Source organism: Carcharhinus amblyrhynchos, chromosome 5, assembly GCF_965287045.1.
Source record: "Carcharhinus amblyrhynchos chromosome 5, sCarAmb.v2.hapA, whole genome shotgun sequence".
Taxonomy (NCBI): domain Eukaryota; kingdom Metazoa; phylum Chordata; class Chondrichthyes; order Carcharhiniformes; family Carcharhinidae; genus Carcharhinus; species Carcharhinus amblyrhynchos.
In genome coordinates, this window is record NC_137328.1 from 84,000,039 (window position 1) to 84,015,421 (window position 15,383).

The 15,383-nt window shown below is 40.2% G+C and overlaps 1 protein-coding gene across 1 annotated transcript in view; it reads left to right on the forward strand.

The window, feature by feature from the left end:
• mctp1a (multiple C2 domains, transmembrane 1a) overlaps positions 1-15,383 on the forward strand; it is a 505,516-nt gene that overhangs the window by 296,573 nt on the left and 193,560 nt on the right. The window contains exons 11-12 of the mRNA XM_080189110.1: positions 4,643-4,745; positions 5,380-5,454. Of these exons, the coding sequence (XP_080045236.1) occupies positions 4,643-4,745; positions 5,380-5,454 (178 nt within the window). The remainder of the gene's footprint in view (positions 1-4,642; positions 4,746-5,379; positions 5,455-15,383) is intronic.

Genomic DNA, 15,383 nt, shown 5'->3' on the forward strand with positions numbered 1-15,383 from the left:
TGTATGGGAAGATGGTTTCATTCAGGTATAAGAAGGCACATTATTTTTGAAAATGACTGAAAATTCTGATTGTCTGTTCCTTTATTATCAAAGATATTTTGGCAAAAACCCAAAAGGCAGACTTATATTTTGTTGCATTCCAACTATTTGTTACTTGCCTAGTTTCTACTATTGACATTTTCTTATAATTTCAGAATGCAGCATTCCTCAAATTCCAACATTCTGAAACAACTATAGGCTTTGGAGAAATAAACAATACTGCTTATAGAGATGTTAAACCATATATTTACTTCTATAATAGAAGTGGACAATGGCTATAGCACAGAGGTTGTAACTCAGCCCATCGTTCCCATGCTAGGTTTCTACTGGAGAACTTTTTTCCAGTTCCCTAACATTTCAGATAATTTTCCAATTCTCATTTCAAAGCCATGATTTAACCTTGTCTCCACTGCACTCAGGCTGTGCATTCCAGATCCTAACCACAAGGCTGCGTGAAAACTCTTTTCCTCATTTCACCTTTGGTTATTTTGCCATTCACCTTAAATTGGAGTCCCCTGGTCTCAACCCTTCTGTCACTGGGAATAGTTTTTCTTCATCTACTCTGTCTAGACCTCTCAAGATTTTAACCGAACAGTTTTCTCAAATCACCTCTCAATCTTCGCTTCGCTGAAGAGAACAGCCCCACCTTCTCCAAGCTATTCACATAACAGTCCCTCACACCAGAACCAATCTCATAAATCTTTTCTGCACTCTTAAAAAAATTGCCACAGAAAATAAATAATTTTAGAACAAGTCCAAATATTGGAGACCTAACAGTAGAATTGAACTCTCCAAATCAGACAGAATTGTGCATAGCAGCATCCTGTCTGCTTTTGAACTAAAGTTTGAAGTTACTTGAAAGTATTAATTTGAGGTAGGCCAATCACTATGTGGATGAGATGAATTCCTTGCACTTACTGTGCCAACTATTCAAGCATACCAGGCTAAGCCAGACCACTATTTACCTATTTAAACAAATATACTCGCTGGACCACCTGTTCAAATTATGCCAGCCTAGCCAGATGAAATGGCTCTGAGAGTATTGCCTTTCAGTTCCTGTGCCAGCTTTTCAATCTTTTCAGGAGTCATATTCGCTAATGATCCTATATATTTCCCACTGTACCAGATAGACCAACTATTTTGTCTGTGTCAAGTTTACTGATTGTGACAGATGTGCTTGCTGTTCCAGCCATGCCAGCTGTGCTAAGTCTGCCAATTGTGTTTACTGTGACAGCTTTCAATACCTGTGGCGCTGGAACAGCTGTGGCCACAGATACTGACACCACTCATCTGCATCCCTGTTTTCTTTCTCATTCATTATACTTGGATCCTAAATGATTTCAACTTCAGAGCATCCTTAGGGCTATACTTTTGACTTTGTTTGAAGGAAGGATGAATAACTCTTTGCATAGTTATTTACAAGAAGGGTGAGTGCAACTTTGAAAGGTGCAATTAGTGAGATTAACCAAAAATAATCAATCACCTGTAAGAATGATCCTTCAAAACTTTTCAGTGAGTAACAAGATAGTTTAATGGGTGTGCGGCGTATATTGATGAATCCAGCTGCCTATTGCACAATATTTTCAAAAGAATAACGAGTCTATAAGGCTCTTTCTCACAGGCTGGTCCCTGACTGCCCTTGTGGGCTCCGTACTTAAGAATTGGCAGACCTTGCTGGAGAAAAGGGGAAGAAGATTAGTAGGGGGTTGGTGTTGAACAAGGTCTCTAACAGAATGGAGGTAAGATGTGCTTGGATACATATCAAAGCAGCTGCAACACCACTCAAAAAATTTGCAAAAAAAGTCTGCAAAGAAATTGCAGGACTATAAAATGAACACAGAAAATAGGTAAGAAGATTAATGTGAAGGCAGCAAACCTTGGGGGTGATTCTGCCATCCCTCTGCGCTGCTTTTGTAGTACAGCGGGCCAGGAGACTCGAGCAGGGCCTGTTTCACAGCTCCCTGCCGGGCGTCACAGCCTCCACATGTCTCCCAGCACCGGATTTCTAGCACCATCAGCTCCAGAGCTGCCTAATGTATTCACAGTCAAATTTAAATACAATTTAAATGCCATTACAGGCCAGAGCCTGAATGGGGCAGGGCCTCTTGGGGGCGATCTGGGGGGGTGTGGAGGGGTCCTGTCACCACTTTGCACTTTGGGCTGAGTGACAGAGAGGGCCAGCAATCAAGGCTGGCCATCAGGGTGGATCAGCCTGCTGGAGGGTTGGGGGGGTGGTGGTGGTGCATGGCCAGCGAAGCGGGGGTCGCGAGGCTGACCAATGATTGAGCTGGCCAGTAATCAGGAGGCCGGCAATGTAGGGCCACTGTGCATGCACTGATTTCGGTGCTGACAAATCAATGCATGCGCAGTGGCCTGCTGAGCGCTATGCTGCCGGCCTCTCCAGCAGGGTTAGGCCAGTCCCACAGCTTTTTAGAGTGATTTACGCTAGTACACTGTCAGCAATGCACAGTGTGGGAGATTCATTTTGAAATTCCCACTGAAAAAAACAATGTAATCTCCCTTATATGTTTCTGAAGAACTCTGACTGAGGGAAATAGGCTGTGGTTGGGGCAGTTGGATTAAGAGGGTTGCACCAAAAAAAACAATCCAATTAACAACAATCAGGCAAAGGGATCCTCATTGTAACCTCTCTTCCTGGCTGCTGTGTGGTCCATGGTTACAAACCAGTGTTTGTTGTGACACTGAAATATTGTTCAATAAACGTGTTTTGTTTGAGGATAGAGGAGCAATGTATTATTTTTGTCATCATCATGTGTCATTATGATTTAGATCACTGCAATATATTTGACATAAGTAAAAAATTGCTTGCCAAAGATTATCATGCACAGGGTTCTCTTTAAAATAGTTCCAGAATTCAACTTTAGTTTTAGTTTAAACTTGTGTCAATGAAAATCGTAGTATCTTTATCTCCGACAGCCCTATTTGAACAATCAAGAGTTCAGCAGTGTATCTTTGTTACAACGCTGTAATATGCTGTGTCTGCTATAAGTATTTTAAGTATTTTAAAGCAATTTAACAGTAATCATATTTAATACCTGGAATTTTTGTAGGGTTTTTCCAGACAATAATCAGCAGAATCCCCCAGCATAGCATAAAATCTAAGAAATTAATACTGATTTACAGTTTTTTTAACCATTACTGCAATTGGTCAGAAAACCCTAATGGAAACTCAGGATCTGTATATTCGCAACTACATTTTTCAATTCCCACCTCCTATTTTTGTTGTTTTCAATGCAGTTCATTCTCTTTTTCTTGTTTTGTGGTTGACTACATCAACTGATGTTCAATTACGGCCAACCACTCCATTCTTTTCACCACCCTTCCCTATTATCTAGATCTGTGAAAATGACCATACATAGTTTACTATTGCCTGTTTGATTGTATTCACCACTCAATCTTGCACTATCATTTTTGGAGTTACCCTTGGGATCTATCCTTGGCCTCTTCCTCTTTTTTACCTACCCTGGCCTGATGGTAAATTTGTTCATGGGCATAGGGCCAACTTCCATTTTCTAAGGTCCACTTCTACTCTCAACCATTTGTATCACCAAACCACCACTCTGGTATTTTCATGGATGAATCCAATTTCACTCTGATTGTTACAGCTACCGTGATAAAACATGTTCCTTTGCCATTTTCAACCACTTGCTTTAGCTAAATCAAAATTATAACACTGTGGGATCTTGGTGGACCCAAAGGTCAGCTTCAAACCCAACAACCAATCCATAAGCATAACTAGTTTCACCTTTGCATTATTACTGCCTTTGCCTCATCCTCACTGCCATGAAAACCCTAACCCAAGCTTTGTCACATGGAAATTCAGTTTATCCACTGAACTGCTTGCTGGCCACTAATCATTGACTGTCCATAAATTCCAACTGAAGCTCTCTGTATCCTGTCCCAATTCCCGTTCACTCAACATACCCAGGCTCACTGATCTACATTGGTCCCCTGTTCCCGAGGGTTTATTTTAAAATCAATGACTTTGTCTTAATCTCTCTTAATGCCCCACCTTACATGTCGAGAAGCTCGCCAGTTTGTTATTGTGTACATCCCCTGCCCAGCTCTACTGATGATGACAAGCTCTGCACAACCTCGGGCACACTTTGAACTTTTCTCTCCAAACCTCTTATCTTTTCCCTTTCTCAATGAACCTTTAAAAAACCTATCCTTTCAATCCATGTTTTCTGTCAGCTATCTTAATTATCATACAATGGCTTGTTGTTTATTCCTTTACTCCTTCTATCAATTTTTTCCACTCCCCCACCTGTCCCTATTCCCAATGCCTTCAGACATTTTTGCATTAAAGACAAAATGTAAGTATAAACTTTTGAATTGTAACACAGATATCTTTCCTTTTGTCCTTTTTCTATCCCTGCTATTTTATTATATATTTAGCTTTTTTATATATCTTATTTGTTCCTCTCTTTAAATTTTCTCTGTTTTCAGCTGCCTTTTCACATGTTTTTCCTTGCTTCTTTTCTGCCTGCTTCTACATCTTTTAATGAATGTTCATATTTATTACTCATTACTTATATATTTGTCTTCTCTATTTACTCCCCTTCGTTTGTCTCCCATTTAGCAACATCAAGGACATCCATTCAGTTCTGGAAGTGTCAGTTTATGATGAAGACCGGGATCGATCTGCAGATTTCCTGGGCAAAGTTGCCATACCTTTGCTAAATGTAAGTTTTATCCGTCTGACACATTGTTCATTTTCCTCACTTAATAAAATTCCCGACGATATGTCTGTCATTTCTTGAGCAAGATTTGTAGTAATAACACTAAAATTCCAGCATGCCCAATCCACAGCTACATTGAATCCCACGATAGTTAATTTTTTTGACAGACTTGGTGCTGGTAATGAACAGGTACTTGTCAGAGTTGCCACAGTTGTTTTAGGTTCTCTGTCAGTTTCAGCAGCTGGGGGTCAAAGGTCATTGGGGGAGTGTATTCAGCAGAGACTGAGAGACAGACGGCTGTCATGTCCTTTTCCCACAGATTCAAAATGGTGAACAGAAAGCGTACGTCTTGAAAAACAAGAGTCTGACAGGGGCAACAAAGGGGGTCATCTATCTTGAAATGGATGTGATTTTTAATGTTGTAAGTCCTAACTTTGTCTTTTCATACTGCCTAACATGTTCTCTTAGTAACTCTGTTTGGTAATTCTGTATGAGATTCTACGTTACATAAAACATCCCATTTTTCGGTAAAGCACTGGTGTAAATGTGCTTCAATTGTTATCACAGTCATGAGATTATCATGGGAAATATTTTACACTGTGAATGAAACATTTTTGTTGTGTGTGATACTGTGCAGGTAAGAGCAGCAGTCAGAACAATCACTCCCAAAGAACAGAAATACATTGAAGATGAGCAGAAAATCTCAAAAGAGGTACTTCTTTTAACAACAATAAAATGGTCCTTTGAATACTTTAACAATAATCTTTGAGGACATGCTCTAAGAGCAATCTCAATTATCCAATCTGAAAATTAAACTGTTCATGTGAGCCTTTACCTTCCACATCAGTATTACCTGATCAATGGAGAAGTACAATAGACAGCATAAATATTTGTCCCTGGTTTATATTCATTCAATTAAATAAATCAATGCATGCATGTTTACTATTAAATTAAAGATTTAACATTGGTATTTTCACTTTTTAGCACAATTTTATTAATAGAATGATAGAATCCCTGCAGTACAGAAGGAGGCCATTCAGTCTATCAAGTCTGGACTGACCACAATCCCACCGAAGCCCTATTCCCATAACCCTCTGCTGATCCCTTGACACTAGGGTCAATTTAGCATGGCCTATCAACCTAATCCACACATCTTTGGACTGGGAGGAAACTGGAGCACCTGGAGGAAACACATGCAGACATGGGGAGAATGTGCAACCTCTACACAGACAGTGACCCATGGCCTAAATTGAACCTGGGTGTCTGGTGCTGTAAGGCAGCAGTGCTAACCACTGTGTCACTGTGTTCCTCCACTATGCCATCATGCCGCCCCAGAATATACCAGAAAGAACCCTCAACTGTATAGCTCGGACATTATAGTCATATTGTGCTGTAGTGATGGGTAGTTAAAACTTTTATTCATATTGTTGTATTTTTCACTTGCATTTTGGCACAGCCTCACAATTGGGTATGTGAACCTTTCATTGGCAAGCCCATTTAAAATATATAAATTCTAAAAGCATAGTTGTGGCTTTTGTCCTTTCAATGTTAGGTTGTAAAAGGAGAGAGAATTATGTTCAGCAAATTAAAATACTCCAGAAACTGGAAATCACAAATAAAAATAGAAAATGCTGGTAATCTTCAGCAGCTCATCAGTGCTTGCAGAGAAAAACTAATGAATGGAGAACCAGAGTGTGTGTCACCTTCTTTGATAGAAATGCTGTATTCTCTGTCAATACAACATGTAAATAGAAAGTAGTGGGCCATCCCATGGATCAAGGAGCCTGGGGTTGCACTCCTGAGAGCTGCTGGCCAATCAGAAGCTAGAAATTCACCATTGCAAACAGAACTACTGGGTGCAGCTATTCCTGCCAGCAATGAATCCGCCACAGGCCCAGGATTAGCGAGGCATCAAGACTACACATGACTAAAAGTGAAATGGGAGTGTCAGGAAAAGCTTGGGGGAGGCAGAGAAGTTGGAAGAACAAGTAGAGAAGTAGAACTAACAGATTTGTTCTACAAATGAATCAGCACTGATTTGATGGTCGGAATGGTCACCTTGTATGCTGCACTGTTTTATGATTGGGTGATTCAAACATAGAATTCTATTGAATTAATCCCATTTGCTGTTGATATATGCGTTGATTTAAATAGTATGTTTTCCTGTGTGATTAACTGGATTGAACTCTGTACTTTTAAATTTAAAGTTGGTACAAAATAATTAACATTGAACAAGTTTGTAGCACACCTATCTTCCATTGCACACCTATTTCCCTAACGTAACATTTTAACTTTGGACAGTGCCAGTCTGGCACCTTGGCACTGCCAGCATGGCACCTTGGCAGTGCCCACAAGGTACCAGCAATGCCCACTAGACAGTGCCAAGGAGCAGGCCCTAAGGGGAGGGGGCGGAACCTAAGCGGTGGGGCAAGATTTGAAGAGGAGGTAGTGCTTGGTGGTGGTGCACTGTGCAATCAGAGATCACCAGAGCGGTGACCAACCGGGGTGAGGGGGGGGTGGTGAACGATGATGGTGATTGTGGGGGGGTACGATCATCGGGGTGTGAATCCAGGATATCAGGAGTGACAATCTCCCAGTGCACTATGTACTTTTGACATAATGCATTGCGAGATCAGGGCGCATGTGCAACAGTGCCCTCTAGCAGTCAGCAGCCAGATTCCCAGCATGAATAGACTCCGTCCGCTCCCACTACTGACGAGAATCATACTTTGCCCCATTTTTTATTCTAAATGTCGTAAGATATGGTTTTATCTCTCGGCAAAGAAACAGATCCGAAATTCTCCCTTTACACACTCATTTAGAACTTAGAATTTTTTGGGTATGATCACTGCCTCCCCCCCACCCACCTCTCACCAATGTTTTTGAATTCAGAATCCTCCAAAGCATTGTTTTTTCTCCATCTTTGTAACTTCCACCAGTCCTACAATGGTGAGATCTCTGCATCCTTCCATTTCTAGCTTTTGAGCATTCCAAATTTTCTTCACTCTAGCATTGGTGACTGCGTCATCAGCAGGCTAGGTCCAAAGCTCTGGAATTCCCTCCATAAACCACCCCAATTTTTTACTTCTTTCTCAAATTTAAGCAAATGTTTAGTCACCTACCCCAATATCTCCTCATATGATTGGGTGTCCATGTCTCTTGCAGGCTGTTTTTGTTATGAGCAATTTCATTTGTTAAGAAAAAAATATTATTGCTCAAACTTATTCAAAAAGCCTTCCGAGTGGTTTGGACATAAAATATGTTGACCTGGATTTTGTGGTCAGTGGTGAAGTAATGGCATTCGTCACTGACCTCAAAATAAGTTGCCCACAAAAGTCCAGCAATTTCTGTGGTGTGGATTTAATCTTTCCCGACATTAGTCTGACTCTGGCACCAAGTCAAGAGGCTCTCAAGGCAGCCAACACAGTGATATAACAGAGTAAGCAAACAGGGAACAAACCAGGAAGTAAAATGTACTAATTATCCTTCCAATTTTATTTGAAATATTACAGTGAGCAAAATAAATGATCAGGCATAACATAAAAATGCTTTAAAAATATTATTATACCAAAAAATTATGAATTTCTGTCAGAATTGAAAAATCTTAACACGATGCAAATATAAAAAATAGCTTTCAGGGCTAAAGAAGTTCTTCAGCACCTTGGGTATTCCATTAAAGATTCAGTAACTCATTAACAAAGGGTAACTTTTTGGGGGACAATATTATAGCATAAAATGGGAAGTTCTTGGCAGTTCACTTATTTCTAATTCATTGCCCCCTGTGTCAACTTCAATAAGACACTTTTGCAGAAGTGTGGAATGTCTGACAGCAACTTTTTGATTTCCACGTTCAACCATGCATGTGCAGACTCCAGAATTTGATGCCAATTTCACAGAAGTAATGACAATGGGCACCATTATTACTTTAGCAAAATCCAGGTGAATCCAGTGCCCAAAATCTATATTTAAAGGAGAATGAGATTAGAAAATGGATTTCCATTAGAAATATTAATAGAGACATTTAAAAAGTGAAAACAAATGCCTAAAATGTGATGAAAAGATCCGTATGCGCAATTAACAGGCTTAGAAGCTGATGCAAAATGCACTTCTGGCCATGATCAGTGCTGGAACATGATTTTGTGCTGGCTGGCTAATTAACGTGACAGTAAAAACATGAAATAATGTTTTGTGTACAGAAAGTGCATCCATGTAAGGCTCTTAATAAGCTGTAAAATTATAGAACCAAGTTACATTGAAATAAAACAGTGGGCCAAATTTTTCATGGCCGGCTATCGAACAGTATCTGCCATTAGAAATACTCTGCATGTTCAAGTCTGGAAATATTTGTACAAGATTTGTGTATAGGATTGTGAAATTAACAGTGCAAGGACTAAGAAGGAAAGTGCAAGTTCGAGTGGAGGAGTTCAATGCCAAATCAGGAATAAAGCAGAGAAATAGGTTAAAGAGAGAAAAAGACAGGAAAAACTTTATTATTTTTATTTAAATGTTACATTTTAAAATTTCCAATAAATAACATCTAAGGAAGTAAAACTCCACACTTATAATAGTCAATTTTCGGTGTTAGGGAAGCTGTTTTGCAGTCATTAACACTTAGCACCCCATTAAAAGGCTACCTAGATTAAAATGGATAAAGCTGAACTCTGTGGCAAGTTTATTTTGGATCTTCGCAGAAGAGTAACAGCTTCATTCTGTTCAGTGCGTTCAATAGTGAGCTAGGACATCGAGATGCCATTTTTTTCAAGTAAACATCAGAACAGTGCAATTTGAACAATAACTTCTGGATATTTGAGTTTAACCATGCATAATGCACCTTGCCTGAGGTTGCTATACCATTTGCGCACAATAATTAGCTCTATTAGCCTCATCACTATTTTGACAGAAAATTATGGCGGATTAACACAAGCTCCTACATATATGTGGAATCCAGTTAGTATTTCTGTGCTTAATTAATGCTAAAATAATTTTAGACAGCCTCCGATAACATATAATTTGGCAGGTAAAATTAATGATATGAAACTGACTTTACTCAGTTAATTAAGAGTAAATTCATGCGCAATGAGAACCCATAGGAATGTGATCATACAGAAAGCCTACAAACTGCATGAATGCAACAGTCAATAATCAGAAATGACCATGCACTGTTTGCATTACACGATAATGCACCATAACTCACTGATACTTGAAAACAGTAGAAGCCAAAATCATAATATTACATTTCATAATTTAGTTAGACATTCCCAGTTGATCAACTAATTGAAATTTGATGCTCCAATCTGATATACACATAGCAACCAGACTTTACCAGTTACATTGGTGACACAAAAATGATGTAATCTGAGTTTTATTTTTAATTCATTTTTGAAACTTCTTTCATGCTGTCCAAGTTTCCAAGTAGTTGACTATTTACTATTAGATAGAATATCAACCATCTGTTTAAGAATGTGCCCAACTATTCAGTGCTAAACTTTTAAAAAGCATAAGGGACAGGATTGATGATGAGGGCCTTCCAAGTGTCCTACTTTTACTGATCCTGCTAAAGTCCCAGGGAGAGGTTCCCTACTTTGCATCCCAATGATAGCATCTAGAGACACATTTTGGGCTCCCTTCCTAAACTGTGGCATACTCTGCAGAATCCAGGGGAGGTTTTGGGAGTCATAGAATTATAGAATCCCTACAATACTGAAGGAAGCCATTTGGCCCATTGAGCCTGCACTTACCACAATTCCACCCGCGCCCTATCCCTGTAATCCCATATATTTACCCGACTAATCCCCCTAACATTAAGGGCCAATCAACCTAACCGCACATCTTTGGACTGTGGGAGGAAACCCGGAGCAACTGGAGGAAACCCATGCAGACACAGGGAGAACATAATTCCACACAGTCAGTGTCCCAAGGCTGGATTTGAACCTGGGTCCTTGACACTGTGAGGCAGCAATGCTAACTTCTATGCCACCATGCCGCCCGATTGAATCCCTCCAGGAGGGTTGAATGAACTATCCTGTTGGACCCCACTTCACCATCTGTCAGTCTGATATGCTTGGTTTCCCATGGTATTCTTCAACCAATGACAAACCCAGTGACAGAGAGGTTGGAGCTAGCTTATAAGAGTTGAGTGAAGACATAGCAGTGGGAATACAGTAGAAGCCCTGTAGATTTTCACCCAGTGTTTTTTTTCAATGGAAACTTGTGAAAGAATTATAAGAAATGTGCAAATCTGTTGCATTCTTGATATGTATATTTATTGAATTAATATATCAAGCTGGAAGTGAGCTATAGGCCAGAATGTTACTATCCCGCCCACTACAGGAATCGGATCAGGCAAGCAGCAGACTATGGAAAGGTCCTTTGACCTTGAGTGGGATTTTATGGTTTCAAGACAAGTGAGGCCGTAAAATCCCGCCCATAGTTTGAAAGCGCACAAGTCAGTTGATCCAAGATACCATCATGGAAGCACTCGAAAGTACATTCCCCATTTTGATTATGCATCATCCTTACTCCACTTCGATCATTAGAGAGTTAAAATTGCACAAAATGATTGTGGTTCTCACAAAATTAACAGCCACAAATTGCATTTATATCGGGCCTCTAATTAATAAAACATCACAAGTTACTTCATCGGAACAATATCAAATAAAATTTGACATCAAACAACTTAAAGGGATTTTTAGGATAGATGAATAAGTGTTTAGTCAAAGAGGTGGGTTTTAAGCAGTGTCTTAAAGGAGGAGAGAGTGTTTGGTAAGTTAGGCGGAGAATTCCAAAATGTAGGCTGAGACAACTAAAAGAACATCTGAGGCTAATGGTGTGATTAAAACAAATCAGTAATGCTTAGGTGGCCAGAATTGGAGGACTACAGAGATCTCTTTGAAGAGATTATCGATCACTTTGAACTACAAATCTCTACCTCTAACCAGCTTCATTGTTTGGTGACCTTATTGCACGTTCGGACGTGTACTGAATTTCATGTCTTAACTGCATGGACAGGATTTTCCAGCTCTTCCTGCTGGTCCTGCCGAAGGCAAACCCCTCAACCACAATGGGTTCCCCAATGGTGGTACAGACGAGCCACACAAAACGCTGTAGCCAGCGGTGGGAGTGGAATATTCCATTGGTGACCAATGGTGAGCCACCTCCACCACCGGAAAACAATCAGGCCAGAAAAAATAGGGCCTACCGGCTGTATGGTCTCGCCAATGTACCATGCCTCGGGACATTCTTTCTTGCAGCATATCAGGTTTACTCTTGCAACTTGGCTAATGTTGTCTACCTGAATGAATGGACATCGTTCGACAGCCACCAAGCAGGAGTCTTCTCTTCCTATTGGGGAATACTTCAGCAGTCACGGGCATTCAGCCTCTGATCTTCGGGTAAGCGTTCTCCAAGGCCTTCACAACACACGTCAATGCAGAATTGCTGAACAGATACTGATAACCAAGTTCCACACACGAGGACGGCCTCAACACGGGATCTTGGGTTCATGTCACACTATCGATAACCCCCATGACTTGCCTGGGCTTGCAAAATCTCACTAACAGTCCTGGCTGGAGACAATACACACCTCTTTAACCTGTGCTTAACCCTCTCTCCACTTACATTGCTTGTATCCGTAAAGACTTGATTACCTGTAAAGACTCACATTCCAACTATTATCTTGCAAATTGAGTTTGTGTCTATATATGCCCTGTTTGTGAACACAACTGCTTACTCACCTGAAGAAGAAGTGACACTCTGGAAGCTTGTGCTACCAAATAAATCTGTTGGCCTTTAACCTGGTGTTGTGAGTCTTCTTACTCAAAATAACCCAACAGCAGGAGATTCAATTTCCCTGCCACAGCTGAAGATGACTTGGTGCCTACCTCCTCCTCCTGTCCTGAGAGTGGCTTGGCAACCCTCAAATAATTGAGAGCTCAGAGAAGATGAAAACAAGCAGAATCACAAGGCTCATAAAAGGCTAAAACAAACTGTCTACATCATTTAAATGTTTCTGCGATCTTTCCCTGATGCTGCATTTAGATAGATCAAAAGAATATTTGAACCTCATGGAAATTCTGCCCTCTGTTTAACACAAACATTATTAAATTTTAGCACAGCCAATAGCTTTTCACTCCCTGTCTATTCCAAAGTTGTCGTGAACAGTAAAATAACCATCTAGTCCAGTTCAGTATAAAACCTAAGGCTGAAGTTTCAGGTCGCACCTGGAGGCAGGAATAGAAGTTTTCAGGGATCAGAAACTCTGGCATCAGCCAGCATGCCAATTTCCCAATACAGTTCCTGGGGCTAGCAGGTTTCACAAGGGCAGGGTGGAGTGCAGTGCACAATAATGTATACATTGTACCCTCTTATCACCATCACAAATGCAGTTGTGGTTAGCTCATTTGGCACAACACTAGCAATATCCATGGCTTCCTCCTCCATGGTTATGATAATGTATAAATGAGGAACCACTCATCCTGTTTGCACCCTCTCTCAGGCATTATGAGCCCATTTCTCCTGCAAGAAGTGAGATAAAGCACTTCTGGTGTTTACCTATAGTATTATGGAATCCCCACAGTGCAGAAGGAGGCCAGTCAGCCCATCCAGTCCACACTGACCCCTAATAGAGTATCCCACACCCAGGCTCTAAGCTGTAGCCCTATTCACCTGTCCTGCCAATCCCTCCCAATCCACACATCCTGGGATACCAAGAGACAATTTAGCATGACCAGTCTACCTGATCTATACATTTTTGGACTAAGGCTAAAGTTTTAGGTTGCACCTGGAGGCAGGAATAAAAGTTTTCAAGGGTCAGAAACTCTGGCATCAGCCAGCATGCCAATTTCCTAACACAGTTCCTGGAGCCAGCAAGTTTCAGTAGGGCAGGGTGGAGTGCAGTGCACAATAATGAATACATTGTACCCACACAGATACAGGGAGAGTGTGCAAACTCCTCATAGTCATAGAATCCCTACAGTGTAGAAGGAGGCATTTGGACCATCGAGCATACACTGACAACAATCCCATCCAGGCCTTATCCTATCCATATGACCCCACGTATTTACCCCGCTAATCTCTCTGACACTAGGGAGCAATTTAGCATGGCCAATCAACCTAACCCACAAATTTTTGTATTATGGGAGAAAACCAGAGCAACCGAAGGAAACCATGCAGACATGGGGAGAATATGCAAACCCAATATGAACAGTCACCCAAGGCCAAAATTGTACCCGGATCCCTGGACCTATGAAAGCTCTATATTTAGGGATACTGAGCTGCCAATTTTGCCCTTGCATTAGCTAGGTTTCCATGATAGCAACAACATCGTGCTACCCATGTGTCTACCTGTGTCCTTAGTTCATCTGCCTTGTTTGTAATGCTCCTTGCATTACAGGAGTAATGTACTCCATCAACCCCTTCAATTTCCTTTGCTGGAGATTTTTAAATCTCATTTCTTTACTAACTAATGTTCTACCTTTCCTGATCTGAATCTGATGCACCGAAGCCTATCCTTGGTTCCCATCCTGATTTGGAAAAACACCATTGTCCCTTTATCATCACTAGGTCAAAGTGCTGGAACTTTCTGCCTAACAGTACTTTTTATGTATCTTGGCCTCATGCAGTATAATGGAATATGAAAGATAATTCACCATCTTAAGGGCAAGAAGTTCTGATCTTAACAGCAATGTCCCTTTACTATGAATGAATAAAACAAATACCCAGGAGCTTTTTCTCTGATTTGACTGGTGTGTCCAACTTTTTCCTGCAGCTTGGTGGCTATATATTTATCATTGCTTCCTGGTGGTCTAAAGCTACTGTATATCAGCATTGAAACCCTTGGTGGTTTTGTATTTATCAGTTATTTACACTTCAAAATCAATATACATTTTTTACCGTATATTACAAATTTTCAAGTAATTTTTAAAATCTTCAAATGCATATATGTAAAACAATTAAATCAGTGGTGAGAAGATCAAGCAAAGATTTGCTGCCTTTCAGACCTCACTAAAAATAAAGCCAGAAACTTACTTTGTTAAAATTGTGCAGTTGTCAAATGTTTTATTCTGATTGAACGTATTCTTTATTAATTAAATTATAGTTTCTTACAATATTGTGCAACATTGTAAAAGTAAGTTTCAGACCATAATACTTCGCTAAAGTAGTGAAGTAGTACAAAGTAGAATCAAGTTCATTTTTCTCATGTATAGAATATGCTTGGGTACATTTCCCCAGGCTGGTTTCTGCTACATAGTGCCAATGATATAGAATGCCATGGGGCTGATCAGGAAATCTGTGATATGCCATAATTACTCCCACATTGCCCTGAATTACCTCTGGATAATGCTTTATACTGACAGCAATTTAGCGATATTACAACCAAGATCATTAAAGATGTGCCATGTGGGGTCTTTTAGCCAGAAGAGATGCATGTTCAATTATTGCCAGTGGCTTGTCAGTGTGTGGCTCTGACTGTTGTACTGGGGATAAGCTTTCTTTTCCAATCCTAGATGCTAACATTATCAAAACGTTGTTTCAACAACAGATTATATTTATATCAATTAAATTATTACATTTAAGAACAAGTTATGTTTATGTTAATTTCAAACAGTCTTGGCTCTGGTAGCACCCTCAACTATTCTGTTT